This window comes from Ranitomeya imitator, chromosome 6 (genome assembly GCF_032444005.1).
Source record: "Ranitomeya imitator isolate aRanImi1 chromosome 6, aRanImi1.pri, whole genome shotgun sequence".
NCBI lineage: Eukaryota > Metazoa > Chordata > Amphibia > Anura > Dendrobatidae > Ranitomeya > Ranitomeya imitator.
Genome location: NC_091287.1, coordinates 308,648,268 through 308,667,661, shown reverse-complemented (window position 1 = coordinate 308,667,661; position 19,394 = coordinate 308,648,268). Strand labels below are relative to the sequence as shown.

The window sequence follows — 19,394 nt, the reverse complement described above, 5'->3', positions numbered from 1 at the left end:
GTCGCATCGCTCAGACACACGGCACACACGTCGCATCGCTCAGACACACGGCACACACGTCGCATCGCTCAGACACACGGCACACACGTCGCATCGCTCAGACACACGGCACACACGTCGCATCGCTCAGACACACGGCACACACGTCGCATCGCTCAGACACACGGCACACACGTCGCATCGCTCAGACACACGGCACACACGTCGCATCGCTCAGACACACGGCACACACGTCGCATCGCTCAGACACACGGCACACACGTCGCATCGCTCAGACACACGGCACACACGTCGCATCGCTCAGACACACGGCACACACGTCGCATCGCTCAGACACACGGCACACACGTCGCATCGCTCAGACACACGGCACACACGTCGCATCGCTCATACACACGGCACACACGTCGCATCGCTCAGACACATGTCGCATCGCTCAGACACATGTCGCATCGCTCAGACACATGTCGCATCGCTCAGACACATGTCGCATCGCTCAGACACATGTCGCATCGCTCAGACACATGTCGCATCGCTCAGACCAATCGCACACACGTCGCATCGCTCAGACACACGGCACACACGTCGCATCGCTCAGACACACGGCACACACGTCGCATCGCTCAGACACACGGCACACATGTCGCATCGCTCAGACACACGGCACACACGTCGCATCGCTCAGACACACGGCACACACGTCGCATCGCTCAGACACACGGCACACATGTCGCATCGCTCAGACACACGGCACACATGTCGCATCGCTCAGACCAATCGCACACACGTCGCATCGCTCAGACACACGGTACACACGTCGCATCGCTCAGACACACGGCACACATGTCGCATCGCTCAGACACACGGCACACATGTCGCATCGCTCAGACACATCGCACACACGTCGCATCGCTCAGACACACGGCACACATGTCGCATCGCTCAGACACACAGCACACAGGTCGCATCGCTCAGACACATGTCGCATCGCTCAGACACATGTCGCATCGCTCAGACCAATCGCACACATGTCGCATCGCTCAGACACACGGCACACACGTCGCATCGCTCAGACACATGTTGCATCGCTCAGACCAATCGCACACATGTCGCATCGCTCAGACACATGTCGCATCGCTCAGACCAATCGCACACACGTCGCATCGCTCAGACACACGGCACACACGTCGCATCGCTCAGACACACGGCACACACGTCGCATCGCTCAGACACACGGCACACACGTCGCATCGCTCAGACACACGGCACACACGTCGCATCGCTCAGACACACGGCACACACGTCGCATCGCTCAGACACACGGCACACATGTCGCATCGCTCAGACACACGGCACACATGTCGCATCGCTCAGACCAATCGCACACATGTTGCATCGCTCAGACACACGGCACACACGTCGCATCGCTCAGACACGTCGCATCGCTCAGACCAATCGCACACATGTCGCATCGCTCAGACACACGTCGCATCGCTCAGACCAATCGCACACATGTCGCATCGCTCAGACACACGGCACACACGTCGCATCGCTCAGACACATGTCGCATCGCTCAGACCAATCGCACACATGTCGCATCGCTCAGACACACGGCACACACGTCGCATCGCTCAGACACATGTCGCATCGCTCAGACACATGTCGCATCGCTCAGACACATGTCGCATCGCTCAGACACATGTCGCATCGCTCAGACACATGTCGCATCGCTCAGACACATGTCGCATCGCTCAGACACATGTCGCATCGCTCAGACCAATCGCACACATGTCGCATCGCTCAGACACATGTCGCATCGCTCAGACCAATCGCACACATGTCGCATCGCTCAGACACATGTCGCATCGCTCAGACCAATCGCACACATGTCGCATCGCTCAGACACACGGCACACACGTCGCATCGCTCAGACACATGTCGCATCGCTCAGACCAATCGCACACAGGTCGCATCGCTCAGACACATGTTGCATCGCTCAGACACATGTCGCATCGCTCAGACACATGTCGCATCGCTCAGACACATGTCGCATCGCTCAGACCAATCGCACACACGTCGCATCGCTCAGACACACGTCGCATCGCTCAGACACACGGCACACACGTCGCATCGCTCAGACACACGGCACACACGTCGCATCGCTCAGACACACGGCACACACGTCGCATCGCTCAGACCAATCGCACACACGTCGCATCGCTCAGACACACGGCACACACGTCGCATCGCTCAGACACACGGCACACACGTCGCATCGCTCAGACACACGGCACACACGTCGCATCGCTCAGACACACGGCACACACGTCGCATCGCTCAGACACATGGCACACACGTCGCATCGCTCAGACACATGTCGCATCGCTCAGACACATGTCGCATCGCTCAGACACATGTCGCATCGCTCAGACACATGTCGCATCGCTCAGACACATGTCGCATCGCTCAGACACATGTCGCATCGCTCAGACACATGTCGCATCGCTCAGACACATGTCGCATCGCTCAGACACATGTCGCATCGCTCAGACACATGTCGCATCGCTCAGACACATGTCGCATCGCTCAGACACATGTCGCATCGCTCAGACCAATCGCACACACGTCGCATCGCTCAGACACACGGCACACACGTCGCATCGCTCAGACACACGGCACACACGTCGCATCGCTCAGACACACGGCACACATGTCGCATCGCTCAGACCAATCGCACACACGTCGCATCGCTCAGACCAATCGCACACACGTCGCATCGCTCAGACACACGGCACACGTCGCATCGCTCAGACACACGGCACACACGTCAAATCGCTCAGACCAATCGCACACACGTCGCATCGCTCAGACCAATCGCACACACGTCGCATCGCTCAGACACACGGCACACATGTCGCATCGCTCAGACACACGGCACACATGTCGCATCGCTCAGACACATCGCACACACGTCGCATCGCTCAGACACACGGCACACATGTCGCATCGCTCAGACACATCGCACACACGTCGCATCGCTCAGACACATGTCGCATCGCTCAGACACACGGCACACGTCGCATCGCTCAGACACATCGCACACACGTCGCATCGCTCAGACACATGTCGCATCGCTCAGACACACGGCACACATGTCGCATCGCTCAGACACATCGCACACACGTCGCATCGCTCAGACACACGGCACACACGTCGCATCGCTCAGACACATGTCGCATCGCTCAGACACATCGCACACATGTCGCATCGCTCAGACACACGGCACACACGTCGCATCGCTCAGACACATGTCGCATCGCTCAGACACATCGCACACATGTCGCATCGCTCAGACACATCGCACACACGTCGCATCGCTCAGACACATGTCGCATCGCTCAGACACATCGCACACACGTCGCATCGCTCAGACACATGTCGCATCGCTCAGACACACGGCACACATGTCGCATCGCTCAGACACATCGCACACATGTCGCATCGCTCAGACACATCGCACACATGTCGCATCGCTCAGACACATCGCACACACGTCGCATCGCTCAGACACATCGCACACATGTCGCATCGCTCAGACACATCGCACACACGTCGCATCGCTCAGACACATGTCGCATCGCTCAGACACACGGCACACATGTCGCATCGCTCAGACACATCGCACACACGTCGCATCGCTCAGACACATCGCACACACGTCGCATCGCTCAGACACATCGCACACATGTCGCATCGCTCAGACACATCGCACACACGTCGCATCGCTCAGACACATGTCGCATCGCTCAGACAGCTGCGCCTTCTTACCTTGCTGACCACGTTCTGCACGAGTCCGGCGTGGATCTGGTAGGACCACTCGTGGCACAGGCATGAATCGTTATGGGGGGACAGGACGCCAGGTGACGGGGTGGTGGGCAGCTGTGGCGGCGGCAGCAGGAGCATCACCTCGGGGGCCGGCGAGCTGTCATTGTGCGGGGGGCTCCCGGTCCGGCTGCTGACGTTCGTCTTGCACCATCGGTCAGGTTGGTCCAGCATGAAGAAGTCCGAGAACTGGCTGAAGGCGAGGAACAGCGCGGGGATCCAGGTGAGCAGCACCAGCCGCCGCTGGAAGGAGCCCAGCCCGCCCAGGAAGGGCAGCACGGTGCCATCATAGTCCAGCAGCAGCTGGCTGCACCGGGAGCCCTGCTGGGCCGGGGATGCGGGGGCTTCGGGGAGCTCTTCGGACCGGGGCACAGCCGTGCAGGAGGCCGGCAGCACCGAGCCATTCTCCTCGGCCTCCGGCTCCCTCATCCAGCCGGATTCAGGGTCTCGGTCTGTGGCCATGATGCCGCCTCCTTCCCGGTCAGTGGCCGCATGCGACCATCACCCTGCGCTCAGTCAGCACATAGCCCAGCGCTGCCAGGTGGGGATGCCCGCTGGTGCTGGGATAGGAACTCACCGCCTCCTGGCAGCCCGAGTGCCGGACGCTGCTACCAGACCCGGGCGCTGCGCGGAGCCGCCACTGTCCTCACACCAAGGATCCGGGAACAGCCGCCTGGACACACGTGATGCGCAGAAAATGTGGCGTCGTCCTCAGCGGCTGTGACTGAGGGCAGTGGAGGACAGACGCGGCCGGGAGCCCGAAGGTAACACAATGGAGCCGTCCTCCCGGGAGACAACGTGTATCATCCCACCGGTCCAGTCAGCGCTGCTGCTGAGCCTCCGCATACATGACAGCTCTTCCCTCTCCTTCCTAATTACCGCCCCCCGGAAGTATCCACAAAAGCCAACCTGCAGCGCTGGCTCCGGCGAGCCCTCCCCCGGGAGCGCCAGGTAGCGGCGGCGGCACAGGAGGGACGGGAGCCGGCTAGTCGGCACAGGGACTGAGGGACGGGGTCTGCATAGGGAGCCGGCTGGTCGGGACGGGGTCTGCATAGGGAGCCGGCTGGTCGGGACAGGGGGTCTGCATAGGGACTGAGGGACGGGGTCTGCATAGGGAGCCGGCTGGTTGGCACAGGGGGTCTGTACGGGGAGCCGGCTGGTTGGCACAGGGAATGAGGGACGGGGTCTGCATAGGGAGTCGGCTGGTTGGCACAGGCACTGAGGGACGGGGTCTGCATAGGGAGTCGGCTGGTTGGCACAGGTACTGAGGGACGGGGTCTGCATAGGGAGCCAGCTGGTCGGCACAGGGGGACGGGGTCTGCATAGGAATCTGGCTGGTCGGCACAGGGGGCTGTACGGGGAGCCGGCTGGACTGCACAGGGACTGAGGGACGGGGTCTGCATAGGGAGGCGGCTGGTCAGGACAGGGGGTCTGCATAGGGAGCCGGCTGGTCGGCACAGGGGGTCTGTACGGGGTCTGCATAGGGAGCCGGCTGGTCGGCACAGGGGGTCTGTACGGGGAGCCGACTGGACACTTTGTGCGGCGGGGACAATACCCGGGATATACAGGCGCCCACGTATTGTAGACATTGGAGTCCTTAGTGACAGAACAGTGCCCATAGTAATGGTGGCACATGGGGCTCAGACTAGAGTGCCCGTGTCACAGCCATATAGGTGTCATGTGCCCAAACTAACAGTGCAGTACAGTACCTATATACATGTAGTGCCAGACTTAGGCCATGTTCACACTTTGCGGTTTTTACTGCGGAACCGCAGTGATTTTGCCGCTGCAGTTTCCATTGCATTTACAGTAACATGTAAACCCTATGGAAACCGCAAACCGCTGTGCACATGCTGTGGGAAAAACCGCGTGGGAACTGCATGTCACTTCTTTGTGCAGAAAAGGCACAGATGATTGGCCTCGGGGAGACCAAAACATCCAACACCGCGGAAACACCATCACGTGTTTCTCAACACAGTGATTCCAGAACACTGCCCCATCCCTTATGGGAAATATGCAGATGCAGGTAAAGAAGCTGCGGAGACACCATCACGTGTTTCTCGACGCAAGCAGTGAATAGCCAGCCTTTCCCCGGGAAGGAAGATGTCTGTGGATGGATACCATGCTTGGCATAGGTGGCTTTCCTTCATAGGATGCTGCCCTTCCCGTGGTTCTTCCTTCCCGGGGAAAGGCCTGGCTATTCACTGCTTGCGTCGAGAAACACGTGATGGTGTCTCCGCAGCTTCTTTACATGCATCTGCATATTTCCCATAAGGGATGGGGGCAGTGTTCTGGAATCACTGCGTTGAGAAACACGTGATGGTGTCTCCGCAGTGTTGGATGTTTTGGTCTCCCCGAGGCCAATCATCTGTGCCTTTATAGCCTTTTTACTAGGCACTGCTCCTAATAGCCAGATTCCTACTCCACACTGATGAGGGGCAAACACCCCGAAACAGCTGTCTGTGGATGGATACCATGCTTGGCATAGGTGGCTTTCCTTCATAGGATGCTGCCCTTCCCGTGGTTCTTCCTTCCCGGGGAAAGGCCTGGCTATTCACTGCTTGCGTCGAGAAACACGTGATGGTGTCTCCGCAGCTTCTTTACCTACTTCTTTGTGCAGAATCGCAGCGATTCTGCACCCATAGAAATGCATTGATCCGCTTACTTCCCGCATGGGGCTGTGCCCACCATGCGGGAAGTAAGCGGATAATGTGCGGGTGGTACCCGGGGTGGAGGAGAGGAGACTCTCCTCCAGGCCCCGGGAACCATATTTGTGTAAAAAAAAAAAGAATTAAAATAAAAAATCATGATATACTCACCCTCTGACGTCCCGATCTCCTCAGCGCTGCACGCGGCCGTCCGGTCTCAGGTTTGCTATGCGACCAGGACCTGCGGTGACGTCGCAGTCACATGACCGTGATGTCACGAAGGTCCTTCTCGCACAGCATCTTTGGAACCGGACCGCCGCCTGCAGCGCCAAGGAGATCGGGACGTCAGAGGGTGAGTATATCATTATTTTTATCATTACTATTGATGCTGCATATGCGGCATCAATAGTAGGAGTAAATCCCGCAGTGGAACCCGCAACACAAACCGCGATAAATCTGCAGGGATAACCGCAGCGGGTTTGCCCTGCAGATTTATCAAATCCGCTGCGGGAAAACCCGCGGGAGAACCCGCAGCCCCCTTCCTAGGTGTGAACACTCTCCCTATAGCTACAGTGCTATTTAGTGCCCAGACTAAGCACCATACAGGACCTTTATCTAACAGCCTATCATACATTACCTAAATCTATAGTGCTATGTTAATGTAGTGCCCAGGCTAATAGTTCCGTACAGTACATACGTCTATAGTGTTATCTAGTGACCGGACTAATACTGCCATATAGTACTTATATCTATAGTGCTGTCTAGTAACCAGAAATAGTGCCATATAGTACTTATATCAATAGTACAATGTACTGGACAGTATAGTCCTCCTTGCACTACTATAGGCCCTGTATATTGCGCCATACAGTATAATGAACCCACATATAAACTCTATACAGTATAATGGCCCCCATATAATTCTGCATACAGTATATAATGGCCCCCATATAATGTTGCATACAGTATTAATGGCCCCCATATAATGTTGCATACAGTATATAATGGCCCCCATATAATGCTCCATACAGTATATCATGGCCCCCATATAATGCTCCATACAGTATATCATGGCCCCCATATAATGCTCCATACAGTATATCATGGCCCCCATATAATGCTGCATACAGTATATAAGGCCCCATATATTGCTCCATACAGTATATAATGGCCCCCATATAATGCTCCATACAGTATATAATGGCCCCCATATAATGCTCCATACAGTATATAATGGCCCCCATATAATGCTCCATACAGTATATAATGGCCCCCATATAATGCTCCATACAGTATATAATGGCCCCCATATAATGCTCCATACAGTATATAATGGCCCCCATATAATGCTCCATACAGTATATCATGGCCCCCATATAATGCTCCATACAGTATATCATGGCCCCCATATAATGCTGCATACAGTATATAAGGCCCCATATATTGCGCCATACAGTATAATGGCCACCATATAATGCTCCACACAGTATATAATGGCCCCCATATAATGCTGCATACAGTATATAAGGCCCCATATATTGCTCCATACAGTATATAATGGCCCCCATATAATACTCCATACAGTATATAATGGCCCCCATATAATGCTCCATACAGTATATAATGGCCCCCATATAATGCTGCATACAGTATATAGTGCCCCATATATTGCTCCATACAGTATAATGGCCCCCATATAATGCTCCATACAGTATATAATGGCCCCCATATAATGCTGCATACAGTATATAACAGCCCCCATATAATGCTGCATACAGTATAATGGCCCCCATATAATGATCCATACAGTATATAATGGCCCACATATAATGCTCCATACAGTATATAATGGCCCCCATATAATGCTGCATACAGTATATAATGGCCCACATATAATGCTCCATACAGTATATAACGGCCCCCATATAATGCTCCATACAGTATATAATGGCCCCCATATAATGCTGCATACAGTATATAAGGCCCCATATATTGCTCCATACAGTATATAATGGCCCCCATATAATGCTCCATACAGTATATAATGGCCCCCATATAATGCTCCATACAGTATATAATGGCCCCCATATAATGCTGCATACAGTATATAGTGCCCCATATATTGCTCCATACAGTATAATGGCCCCCATATAATGCTCCATACAGTATATAATGGCCCCCATATAATGCTGCATACAGTATATAAGGCCCCATATATTGCGCCATACAGTATAATGGCCACCATATAATGCTCCATACAGTATATAATGGCCCCCATATAATGCTGCATACAGTATATAAGGCCCCATATATTGCTCCATACAGTATATAATGGCCCCCATATAATACTCCATACAGTATATAATGGCCCCCATATAATGCTCCATACAGTATATAATGGCCCCCATATAATGCTGCATACAGTATATAGTGCCCCATATATTGCTCCATACAGTATAATGGCCCCCATATAATGCTCCATACAGTATATAATGGCCCCCATATAATGCTGCATACAGTATATAACAGCCCCCATATAATGCTGCATACAGTATAATGGCCCCCATATAATGATCCATACAGTATATAATGGCCCACATATAATGCTCCATACAGTATATAATGGCCCCCATATAATGCTGCATACAGTATATAATGGCCCACATATAATGCTGCATACAGTCATACAGTATATAACGGCCCCCATATAATGCTCCATACAGTATATAACGGCCCCCATATAATGCTCCATACAGTATATCATGGCCCCCATATAATGCTGCATACAGTATATAAGGCCCCATATATTGCGCCATACAGTATAATGGCCACCATATAATGCTCCATACAGTATATAATGGCCCCCATATAATGCTGCATACAGTATATAAGGCCCCATATATTGCTCCATACAGTATATAATGGCCCCCATATAATGCTCCATACAGTATATAATGGCCCCCATATAATGCTCCATACAGTATATAATGGCCCCCATATAATGCTGCATACAGTATATAGTGCCCCATATATTGCTCCATACAGTATAATGGCCCCCATATAATGCTCCATACAGTATATAATGGCCCCCATATAATGCTGCATACAGTATATAACAGCCCCCATATAATGCTGCATACAGTATAATGGCCCCCAAATAATGATCCATACAGTATATAATGGCCCACATATAATGCTCCATACAGTATATAATGGCCCCCATATAATGCTGCATACAGTATATAATGGCCCACATATAATGCTGCATACAGTCATACAGTATATAACGGCCCCCATATAATGCTCCATACAGTATATAACGGCCCCCATATAATGCTCCATACAGTATATAACGGCCCCCATATAATGCTCCATACAGTATAATGGCCCCCATATAATGCTCCTTACCGTATATAACGGCCCCCATATGCTGCATACAGTATATAATGGCCCCCATATAATGCTGCATACAGTATAATGGCCCCATATATTGCTCCATACAGTATAATGGCCCCCATATAATGCTCCATACAGTATAATGGCCCCAATATAATGCTCCATACAGTATAATGAACCCATATATAAACTCTATACAATATATTGGTCCCATATTATGCTCCATTCAGTATAATGGCCCCCATATATTACTCCATACAGTATAATGGCCCCCATATATTGCTCCATACAGTATAATGGCCCCCATATAATGCTCCATACAGTATAATGGCCCCCATATAATGCTCCTTACAGTATATAACGGCCCCCATATACTGCATACAGTATATAACGGCCCCCATATAATGCTGCATACAGTATAATGGCCCCATATATTGCTCCATACAGTATAATGGCCCCATGTATTGCTCCATACAGTATAATGGCCCCCATATAATGTTGCATACATAAAAAGAAATCAAATACTTCTCCAGTTCCCCACAGGTCCGGTCTCCTCAGTATCTTCTGACTCTGCAGTGCTCAGGACGTGCTGTAGAGACGTCATTGCTCCCTCTACAATGAGATGTCACAGATTCAGAGGATGCTGGAGCTGCGATGAGAGGTGAGTATTTGAGGGGAGGGGGTCCCCGAATAATGGGCACCATAGCCGCCACGTCCTGGTGTCCCCAACGGCGAGTGGTCTCCTGAGTTTGTAACATACGTTTCCGTTTTCGGTTTTATATTCTGCTTATTTAAATAATTATTGAACACAGTCTTGAAAAAAATTTTTCGCAAAAAACGTCAAAACAACGCTGAATACACACTACCACTTCAATCAAGTGTAGGAAAGACGGTACATGCAAATATTAAAACATAATAGATTTTATTAAATATAATTTTAAAATTATGTAATAAAATACCAATACTTTATGATCATTTGCTCTTCATAGATTTGTCATGTCAGGTTAATTATTTATATATAGGTGCGCACGTGTTTCATGTTTTTTGGCAATAATATTTTTCAAATCATACCTGTAATATAATTTTTTGGTATTGTCCATAGGTTTTCTCGTCAATGTGTTCTTTTTTGTGTGGCTCTGGTAGCTTAATTTGGTATTTTATTACATTTTAAAATTATATTTAATAAAATCTATTATGTTTTAATATTTGCATGTATCGTCTTAATTTAGATAATTACAATATTTCTGTTATTTTTGCTATAACATAGTTTTGACAGAAGCAAATTTATTACAATTAAAATCTGTGTCATGATGTGAAATGAAGTGAAACTACCGCAGTCATGAATTTTTACTTTCACAAAGTTCACTAGGGTTTTTAAGGTCGGACATGTGTTTGTGGTTTTTTGTGCAGACTTGTTCACAAGATCTATCGGCATCAGTAAACCACATTCCCTCGTGGCATCGTGAGATTACAGAATGCTGACCCTACATATGTGGATGTGTCCAGCACTTTTGTATTGCAGGTTCATTAAAATGCCTAATGCACAAGACGTCAGTGAAGATGGAGAACCCAGCGCACCGTGTGAACAACCCAGCGCACCGTGTGAACAGCAGGCACCAGAGGCCTGGATTACGCCATGGTGAAACCAACATTGTGATCATTATAAATCGGCTTTGTTTGAGGGAGTTAGTGGTTACAGGAGAAGGAAAGCCTTTAAATTTGCTGTAAAGAGAATTTCCATTCAAATGACTGTTTATATGTATGCAAATTGCCTCTTCAGAGAAAGCGAGGACTTGACCTCTATAGCGCCATCTATTGGAAGTAGCGATCATACAAGTCACAATCAACCCTTTAACGAGTCTTTTAATATGACTTGGGATAAAAGCCAAATCAGTATCTCAATTTGCAGACACGGGGTTTCGGGCTGTTGGCCCTCGTCAGTGCGAAGCATGAGAACTAATTTGGCTAGATGCAGTTGTAATAAACTTTTATTTATACATGGAGGGGTGTAGTGAATCGGTAGAGGGTTTAAAGGGGTTTTGCACCTCTTTTACATTAGATATGGCCCAAGTGTGCTATCAAGATTCTTAACAGCACCAACTGATTTGCCAATCCTTCACTGCTCCTCCAACCTGGTGGCCAGGTCCCCAGCTGTTGTCTTCACCTTCTCTTCTGGCATTCTTGACACATTGCCTTTGCAGCCAATCAATGACCTACAAAAAAATAAAAGCTTATGTGATATTGTTGTGCCTATGTACGTTTGATATGTCCAAATCTAAAATTATTTTATTCAAAAGGTAAACGCAAAGAAAGGAAAAAAGCAAATAAAAAAAGCAGAATTGCCATTTTTTGGTCGCCGCACCGCCTCTAAAAAATGCAATACAAAACACATAAATATCCCATCTGTGCCCAAATGGTACTATCAACCAAACGACTGCTCGGCACATACAAAAAAAAGTCCACACACAGGTTCATTGAAGGGAAAATACTAAAAAGTTGGGGGTCTCAGAAAATAGCGACAAATCAATTTTTTGTTTTCAAACTTCAGAATTTTGTAAGCCATTCATTCTACAATAAAAAACATTTATAAAAGTTTGGTATCACCGTAATTATACTTGCCTGAAGAATTATGGGGTCAGGTAATTTTTACTCTAAAATGAACGCTATAGAGACAATAGCAGAATTACGTTTTTTTTCACCATTTCCTCCGACTTGAAATGAATGGTGTCATTCTAAGCTACAACTTGTCCCACAAAAAAAACAATACGTCTATGTTAGGAGACAAATGACTACATTTATGACTCTGAGGCTGCCGTCACACTAGCAGTATTTGGTCAGTATTTTACATCAGTATTTGTAAGCCAAAACCAGGAGTGGGTGATAAATACAGAAGTGGTGCATATATTTCTATTATACTTTTCCTCTATTTGTTCCACTCCTGGTTTTGGCTTACAAATACTGAGGTAAAATACTGACCAAATACTGCTAGTGTGATGGCAGCCTTAGAAGAAGAGGGGAAAAATGAAAGCACAAAGACAAAAATTGGCTCCTACTGGAAGGGGTTAATAACAGGCCTATTACAGTTATGTACTAAAAGGAAGCGCAATATGACCATGTACAGGGGCCTACTACCACATTCACATCCGTGTGTTAGTCTGAATTCGTGGTGAACAGCACAGACCGGCCATGGCTATCCCAATCCAAACTCATCAGCCTCATAGGCATATGTGAGGATGTCCAGTTCAGGTCCTCCAGTCTCTGCATTGTGGTCTACTCCGACTGAGACCCATGGATGTGTAAATGTGGCTTAAGGCAAAGTGTTTTCTTTTCCTTGTGTTACCTACACAGTATAAGAAAAAACACATTGAGACTGGAATCAAATGCAGGAAAAAAACACCACAAAACATGTCCTGACATGTTACTCAGACCCAAAAGATGTCACAGCTGGGACCCTTCCCCCACCCAATTCCTAGAATAGTGGTGCTCATTTGCACACTGTGCCCCTTCTGCTTTTAGCTCACATTTCTCTGGCTTCTGTGGACAGTTTAAAGGTACCTTCACACATAACGATATCGTTAATGATATCGTTGCTTTTTGTGACGTAGCAACGATATCGTTAAGGAAATCGTTATGTGTGACAGCGACCAACGATCAGGCCCCTGCTGGGAGATCGTTGGTCGCTGAACAAAGTCCAGAACTTTATTTCGTCGCTGGATCTCCCGTGGACATCGCTGGATCGGCGTGTGTGACACCGATCCAGCGATGTCTTCACTGGTAACCAGGGTAAACATCGGGTAACTAAGCGCAGGGCCGCACTTAGTAACCCGATGTTTACCCTGGTTACCAGCGTAAAAGTAAAAAAAAAAAAACACTACATACTTACCTACCGCTGTCTGTCCCCGGCGCTCTGCTTCTCTGCACTCCTCCTGTACTGGCTGTGAGCGTCTGTCAGCCGGAAAGCAGAGCGGTGACGTCACCGCTCTGCTTTCCGGCCACTGTGCTCACAGCCAGTACAGGAGGAGTGCAGAGAAGCAGAGCGCCGGGGACAGACAGCGGTAGGTAAGTATGTACTGTTTGTTTTTTTTTACTTTTACGCTGGTAACCAGGGTAAACATCGGGTTACTTAGCGCGGCCCTGCGCTTAGTAACCCGATGTTTACCCTGGTTACCCAGGGACTTCGGGATCGTTGGTCGCTGGAGAGCTGTCTGTGTGACAGCTCTCCAGCGACCAAACAGCGATGCTGCAGCGATCCGGATCGTTGTCGGTAGCGCTGCAGCGTCGCTTAATGTGAAGGGGCCTTTAGTTGAGTGTTGTGGACTCTCTTGTAATGACTTTGGAATCTTAAAGGGCCACTGTCACCCCCTCCAGCCGTTATAAACTAAAAGAGCCACCTTGTGCAGCAGTAATGCTGCATTCTAACAAGGTGGCTCCTTTAGTTTTTGGTTCATGTATTCCGAAAATAAAGTGTTTTGAAAGTTTTTCCAAAATACCTATCTTTGTCCTTGGATGCGGGTCCTCACTCCCCAGCTTGAACCGGTACTCTGCCGTCACTCTCATCTTCAGGGGCTTTCGGCGCCGCCCCCTCCGCGCTGTTTTCGTTTCAAAACTGGTGCCTGCGCTGTCTACTACTGTGTTGTGCAGGCGCAGTAAGCTCTGGCCGTCTGACGTCCCAGCCAGGCTTTCAGACTGCGCCTGTGCGGGCATTGCGGCCACCCACCTTGGGAATCCCTGCCCTGCCCTGTGTTATGCATTATGCACAGTGCGGGGCAGGGATTCATAGGCAGGGTGGCCTCACACGGTTTTGAAGCGAAAACAGCGCGGAGGGGGCTGCGACAAAAGCCCCTGAAGATGACAGTGACGGCAGAGTACCGGTTCAAGCTGGGGAGTGAGGACCCGCCTCCATGGACAAAGATAGGTATTTTGGATAACTTTCAAAACGCTTTATTTTCGGAATACATGAACGAAAAACTAAAGGAGCCACCTTGTTAGAATGCAGCATTACTGCTGCACAAGGTGGCTCTTTTAGTTTATAACGGCTGGAGGGGGGTGACAGTGGCCCTTTAACTGAGGGACCACCATTGTCCTCCATGAAGTCTCCTAACATGTTTCCGTTACAAGGCAAAAGCCATACTCATGTGTTCACATACTAGTCCACCATGGACCTTACTGTGCCATCCTATCTGTGTTGGGCCTACATGTATATAATTGCCCTACCCGATTGCCCTTGTTCATACATAGAATGCTGAACTTGGTGTCTGGGGGGAAAACAGAAACTATAACAGGAGCTGTTGGTAACTCAGAATTGGAGGGGCTCATTTCCAGGTCATGCCCTCTGATAGGACCATTTGCTCTCTAAAACAATAATATGCTTCTGCATGATCTGATAGAGAATGCTTTTACGTTATCGATGTGTTACGCTTTTATCTCATGTAGGTGTCCATTATATTGGACTACGCTGGCTTCTATGAGGTTTGTAAATCTCATTTATTTTAGGGGCCTTCCTACTATAGCAAGTGATGAGATATCACCAATGGTGGCCATGCACATTGGATATTGTAGCTGTTTGGCTGAAAGCTCCGTCGTCTGACCACTTTTTTCTTACCTTAACATACACATGAACCTAGGCATGCACATTTTTTTATGGGAAGAGGAGAGTAAGCTCATTCCAGACTCCTCCAGGGAGAAAAAAGGATTTGTGGCTTTATGTTCAAATACCAGAACCTTCTCCGCTGATAGATGATGGTGCCACCAAAATCAGTGGGTTTGGACAACTTTAATGTGTCACAGATCAGTCATGAGTAGTGTTGAGCATTCCAATATTGCAAGTATCGGGTATCGGCCGATATTTGCGGTATCCGAATTCCGATACCGAATTCCGATATTTCCTGCGTATCGGATACCGGAATCGGAAGTTCCCAGAATTCAAACTGCACGCAGCAGCCAATGAGGAATGAATGGAAGTGTGGGCACATCCTGTTTAGCATGGTGGGCATGTAACTACTGGCAAGGCTGTGATTGGCTGCTGAAATGATGTCACTCTGCACTATAAAAAACGCTGCCGCCATTTTGCGCTCACTCTGCTGTGATTTCAGTTAGGGACAGGACGCTGTGTTCTAACTGAGGGCCAGTTGAGATAGCGAATTGCTTCATTGCGCTTTTCCCAGGCTAATTTAGCAAACGCTGTGTGTTCACCTTGCTCTTGCCTTGCAGCGCTGTTTTAACAGCGTTCTGCAAGGTCTCTCTCAGTGTGTGTGTGCAGCTCACTCTGTAGTCTGTGTGCAGCCATATACCCGGTTGTATTCAGCTCAGGGGGGGTTCACACTGCCTCATACTGTGCTATCCATTGTCCTTTTTTGCTCATAGTGCAGCCTGCTGCACATTTTTTCTAAAATTTCCTATTAGTGTCTTTCCACCCGTCTCTAGCTAAATTGTGGAAAAACACTACATAGGATAACCTATAGGAGGGTTTTTGGGCCTTGCAGCGCCGTTTACGGCTGTCTGCACGGTCTCCGTGTGAGCGCAGCTCGCCCTGTAGTCTGTGTGCAGCCACAGCCGGTTGTATTCAGCTCGGTGCGTCACTGCCTCATACCGTTAAAGAACTTTTCCTTTTTTTCAAATAGTGCAGCCTGCTGCAATTTTTTTTCTAAAATTTCCTATTAGTGTCTTTCCACCCGTCTCCAGCTAAATTGTGGAAAAACACTACATAGGATAACCTAGAGGAGGGTTTTTGGGCCTTGCGGCGCCGTTTACGGCTGTCTGCACGGTCTCCGTGTGAACGCAGCTCGCCCTGTAGTCTGTGTGCAGCCACAGCCGGTTGTATTCAGCTCAGGGTGCGTCACTGCCTCATACCGTTAAATAACTTTTCCTTTTTTGCAAATAGTGCAGCCTGCTGCAAATTTTTTCTAAAATTTCCTATTAGTGTCTTTCCACCCGTCTCCAGCTAAATTGTGGAAAAACACTACATAGGATAACCTAGAGGAGGGTTTTGGGGCCTTGCAGCGCCGTTTACGGCTGTCTGCACGGTCCCCGTGTGAGTTAAAGTCGCTCTGTAGCCCGATCTGCAGAAAAAAAAAAAGTAAAGTTCACCAAACACCACTTAACACTTGTGTAGGCCACATTTTATCAATAATAAAGTCTAGTCCACACTTTACAACATTAGTGTTTCTTACACCTGTTAGGAGCATTTCTGGAATAAGCACACTAAGGCCTTAGTACTTTTCTGCTTATCTTTATCTGTCAACCAAGATGAAGAGGGCAGGGAGTAAGGCACGTGGGCGCGGAGCAGGGAGAGGACGTGGTGATTCTGTGCCTGCTGCGGGCACCGGTGACTCATCATCACTCAGTTTCAGCAGGGAACAGTCATTCATGCGCAGCTTTGTCGGAGAGCGCCGTGCACCGCTGCTGCGTGAAGATCAAATTGAAGCCGTTGTCGGATGGATGGCAGCTAACGCATTGGCATCGACTTCAATTAGTGCCACATCCTCTCAGGCACAGACCACTGGAGAGCAGCCATCTGTCTCTTCACCACCTGCTAAATTGGCCAGGCAGTCAGAGAGCCCAGGACAGGAGCCGTCTCTACTTCTGTTCTCTGAATCTCTTGGCTTGGAAACGGGGCCAGCCAAGCAGCATTGGAGAAATGGAAAAAGAGGCAGTGTGCAGTGATGCCCAACAGCTTTGTCTCTCTGACTCTGAAGAGGCGGGTGGGCCAGTGCCTGCGGTGACCACAGCGCAGTACGCATCTGATGATGAAACTCAGGTGCCGCTTTCTGGTGCATACTGTGCTGCCGACACTACCCAGGAGGAGCAGTTGGTGGCAGAGGGTAGTGGAGATGATGAGGTCCTTGACCCATCGTGGCGTGAGGAACAGGAAGGTGGTGGGAGCCGCTCTGAGGAAGAGATTCCCCTAACGGGTCAAAGAGGGAGGGGGAAGACTGCGGAGCCTGTAGCCTCCACTTTGGCACCCGTTAGGAGCCTGTCTCTTTCAAAAGCCAAAAAGGGCGCTCCCAAGACTTGCAGTGCCTGGTCCTTTTTTGACACAGTTGCAGATGACATTTGTTTTGTCAAATGCAAGCTGTGTCATCAGAAAGTCAAAAGAGGTAAAAGTGTCAGAAACCTCAATACCACAAATATGTGGAAACATGTGCGGACCAGGCACGCGGTGAAGTTACAAAAACACACTGAAGACCTAGGCCAACCAACAGCGGCAGCTACCACCTCTTCAGCTCGTGTTGCCTCTTCCTCCAGCTCACGCACAGCTGGTTCGGCTTCCTCCCAGGATTGCCATGGAAGAACCTCTGGCACTGTTGTCCAGAGACCTAGTGTAATTCCACCCACAGCACCACATTCCCAGTCATCCTCACACTCCCAGTCTACTCTACAGCCATCGGTAGTACAGGCATGGGAGAAAAGGCGGGCATTCTCGGCCAACCACCCCCGAGCACAAGCTCTGAATGCAGGCATTGCCAAACATCTGTCACTGGAAATGCTCTCATTCAGGCTGGTGGAGACTGACAGCTTCCGTGACTTGATGGCATTGGCAGTCCCACAGTACAAGGTGCCCAGCCGCTTTTACATCAGCAGGCAAGCTGTCCCTGCCCTGCACAAGCATGTGGAGGGACACATAAAACACGCGCTACTGAACGCCGTCAGTAGCAAGGTCCACCTCACCACTGATGCGTGGACCAGTCAACATGGACAGGGGCGATACATTTCCCTCACTGCCCATTGGGTTAATGTTGTTGAGCCAGGTACAGATCGTGCGAGTGGCGCAGGACGTGTCCTGCCCACTCCAAGAATTGCAGGAATCCAGTCTGTACGCATTGACTCCTCATACACAAGTTCCTCAGAATCATCGCTGCAGGAGCCGTCACAGTCCACCTCCACATGGACCCGTGAACGTTTACCTGTTACGACCGACATGAGCACAGCCGTAGCCAAACGTCAACAGGCCGTCTTGAAACTAGTTTCTTTGGGGAATCGAAGCCACACAGCGCAGGAGCTCTGGAATGCCATCAAGCAGGAGAGCGATGTGTGGTTTGTGCCAGCGAATCTCCAGCCAGGCATGGTAGTGTGTGACAATGGCCGAAATCTGGTGGCAGCTTTGGCCATTGGCAACCTCACTCACATCCCATGTCTGGCACATGTGCTCAATTTGGTTGTGCAGAGTTTTCTGAGGGACTATCCGGATCTTGATGCACTGCTGCACAAGGTCCGCCTAGAGTGTGCTCACTTGCGGCGTTCCAGCTTGGCAAGATCCCGCATTGCTGCTCTGCAGCGCCGATTCCGCCTTCCGGAACACCGCATCATATGTGACCTACCTACCAGGTGGAATTCCACGTTACATATGTTGGAGCGGTTGTGTGAGCAGCAGCAAGCAGTAATGGAGTACCAGCTGCATCAGGCGCAAAAAAGTCGCAGTCAGCGCCGATCAGACTTCACAACCACTGAGTGGGCCACTATGAAGGACGTCTG

The 19,394-nt window shown here is 49.8% G+C and overlaps 1 protein-coding gene and 1 long non-coding RNA gene across 3 annotated transcripts in view; one reads left to right on the top strand and one right to left on the bottom strand.

Annotated features, from left to right (window-relative positions):
* The window catches only part of SLC22A23 (solute carrier family 22 member 23), a 137,484-nt gene extending 132,442 nt beyond the window's left edge, over positions 1-5,042 (bottom strand). The window contains exon 1 of the mRNA XM_069730725.1: positions 3,829-5,042. Within this exon, the coding sequence (XP_069586826.1) occupies positions 3,829-4,344 (516 nt within the window). The 5' untranslated portion in view covers positions 4,345-5,042. The remainder of the gene's footprint in view (positions 1-3,828) is intronic.
* Positions 4,736-12,164, top strand: LOC138642521 (uncharacterized). 2 transcript variants are annotated; one of them, XR_011314053.1, is made up of 3 exons: positions 4,736-4,833; positions 10,457-10,584; positions 11,334-12,164. It is a non-coding gene; the product is annotated as an uncharacterized lncRNA (long non-coding RNA). The 2 variants fall into 2 exon arrangements; XR_011314052.1 differs by lacking the exon at positions 4,736-4,833 and having other exon boundaries at positions 8,989-10,584.
* The last annotated feature ends 7,230 nt before the right edge of the window (positions 12,165-19,394 follow it).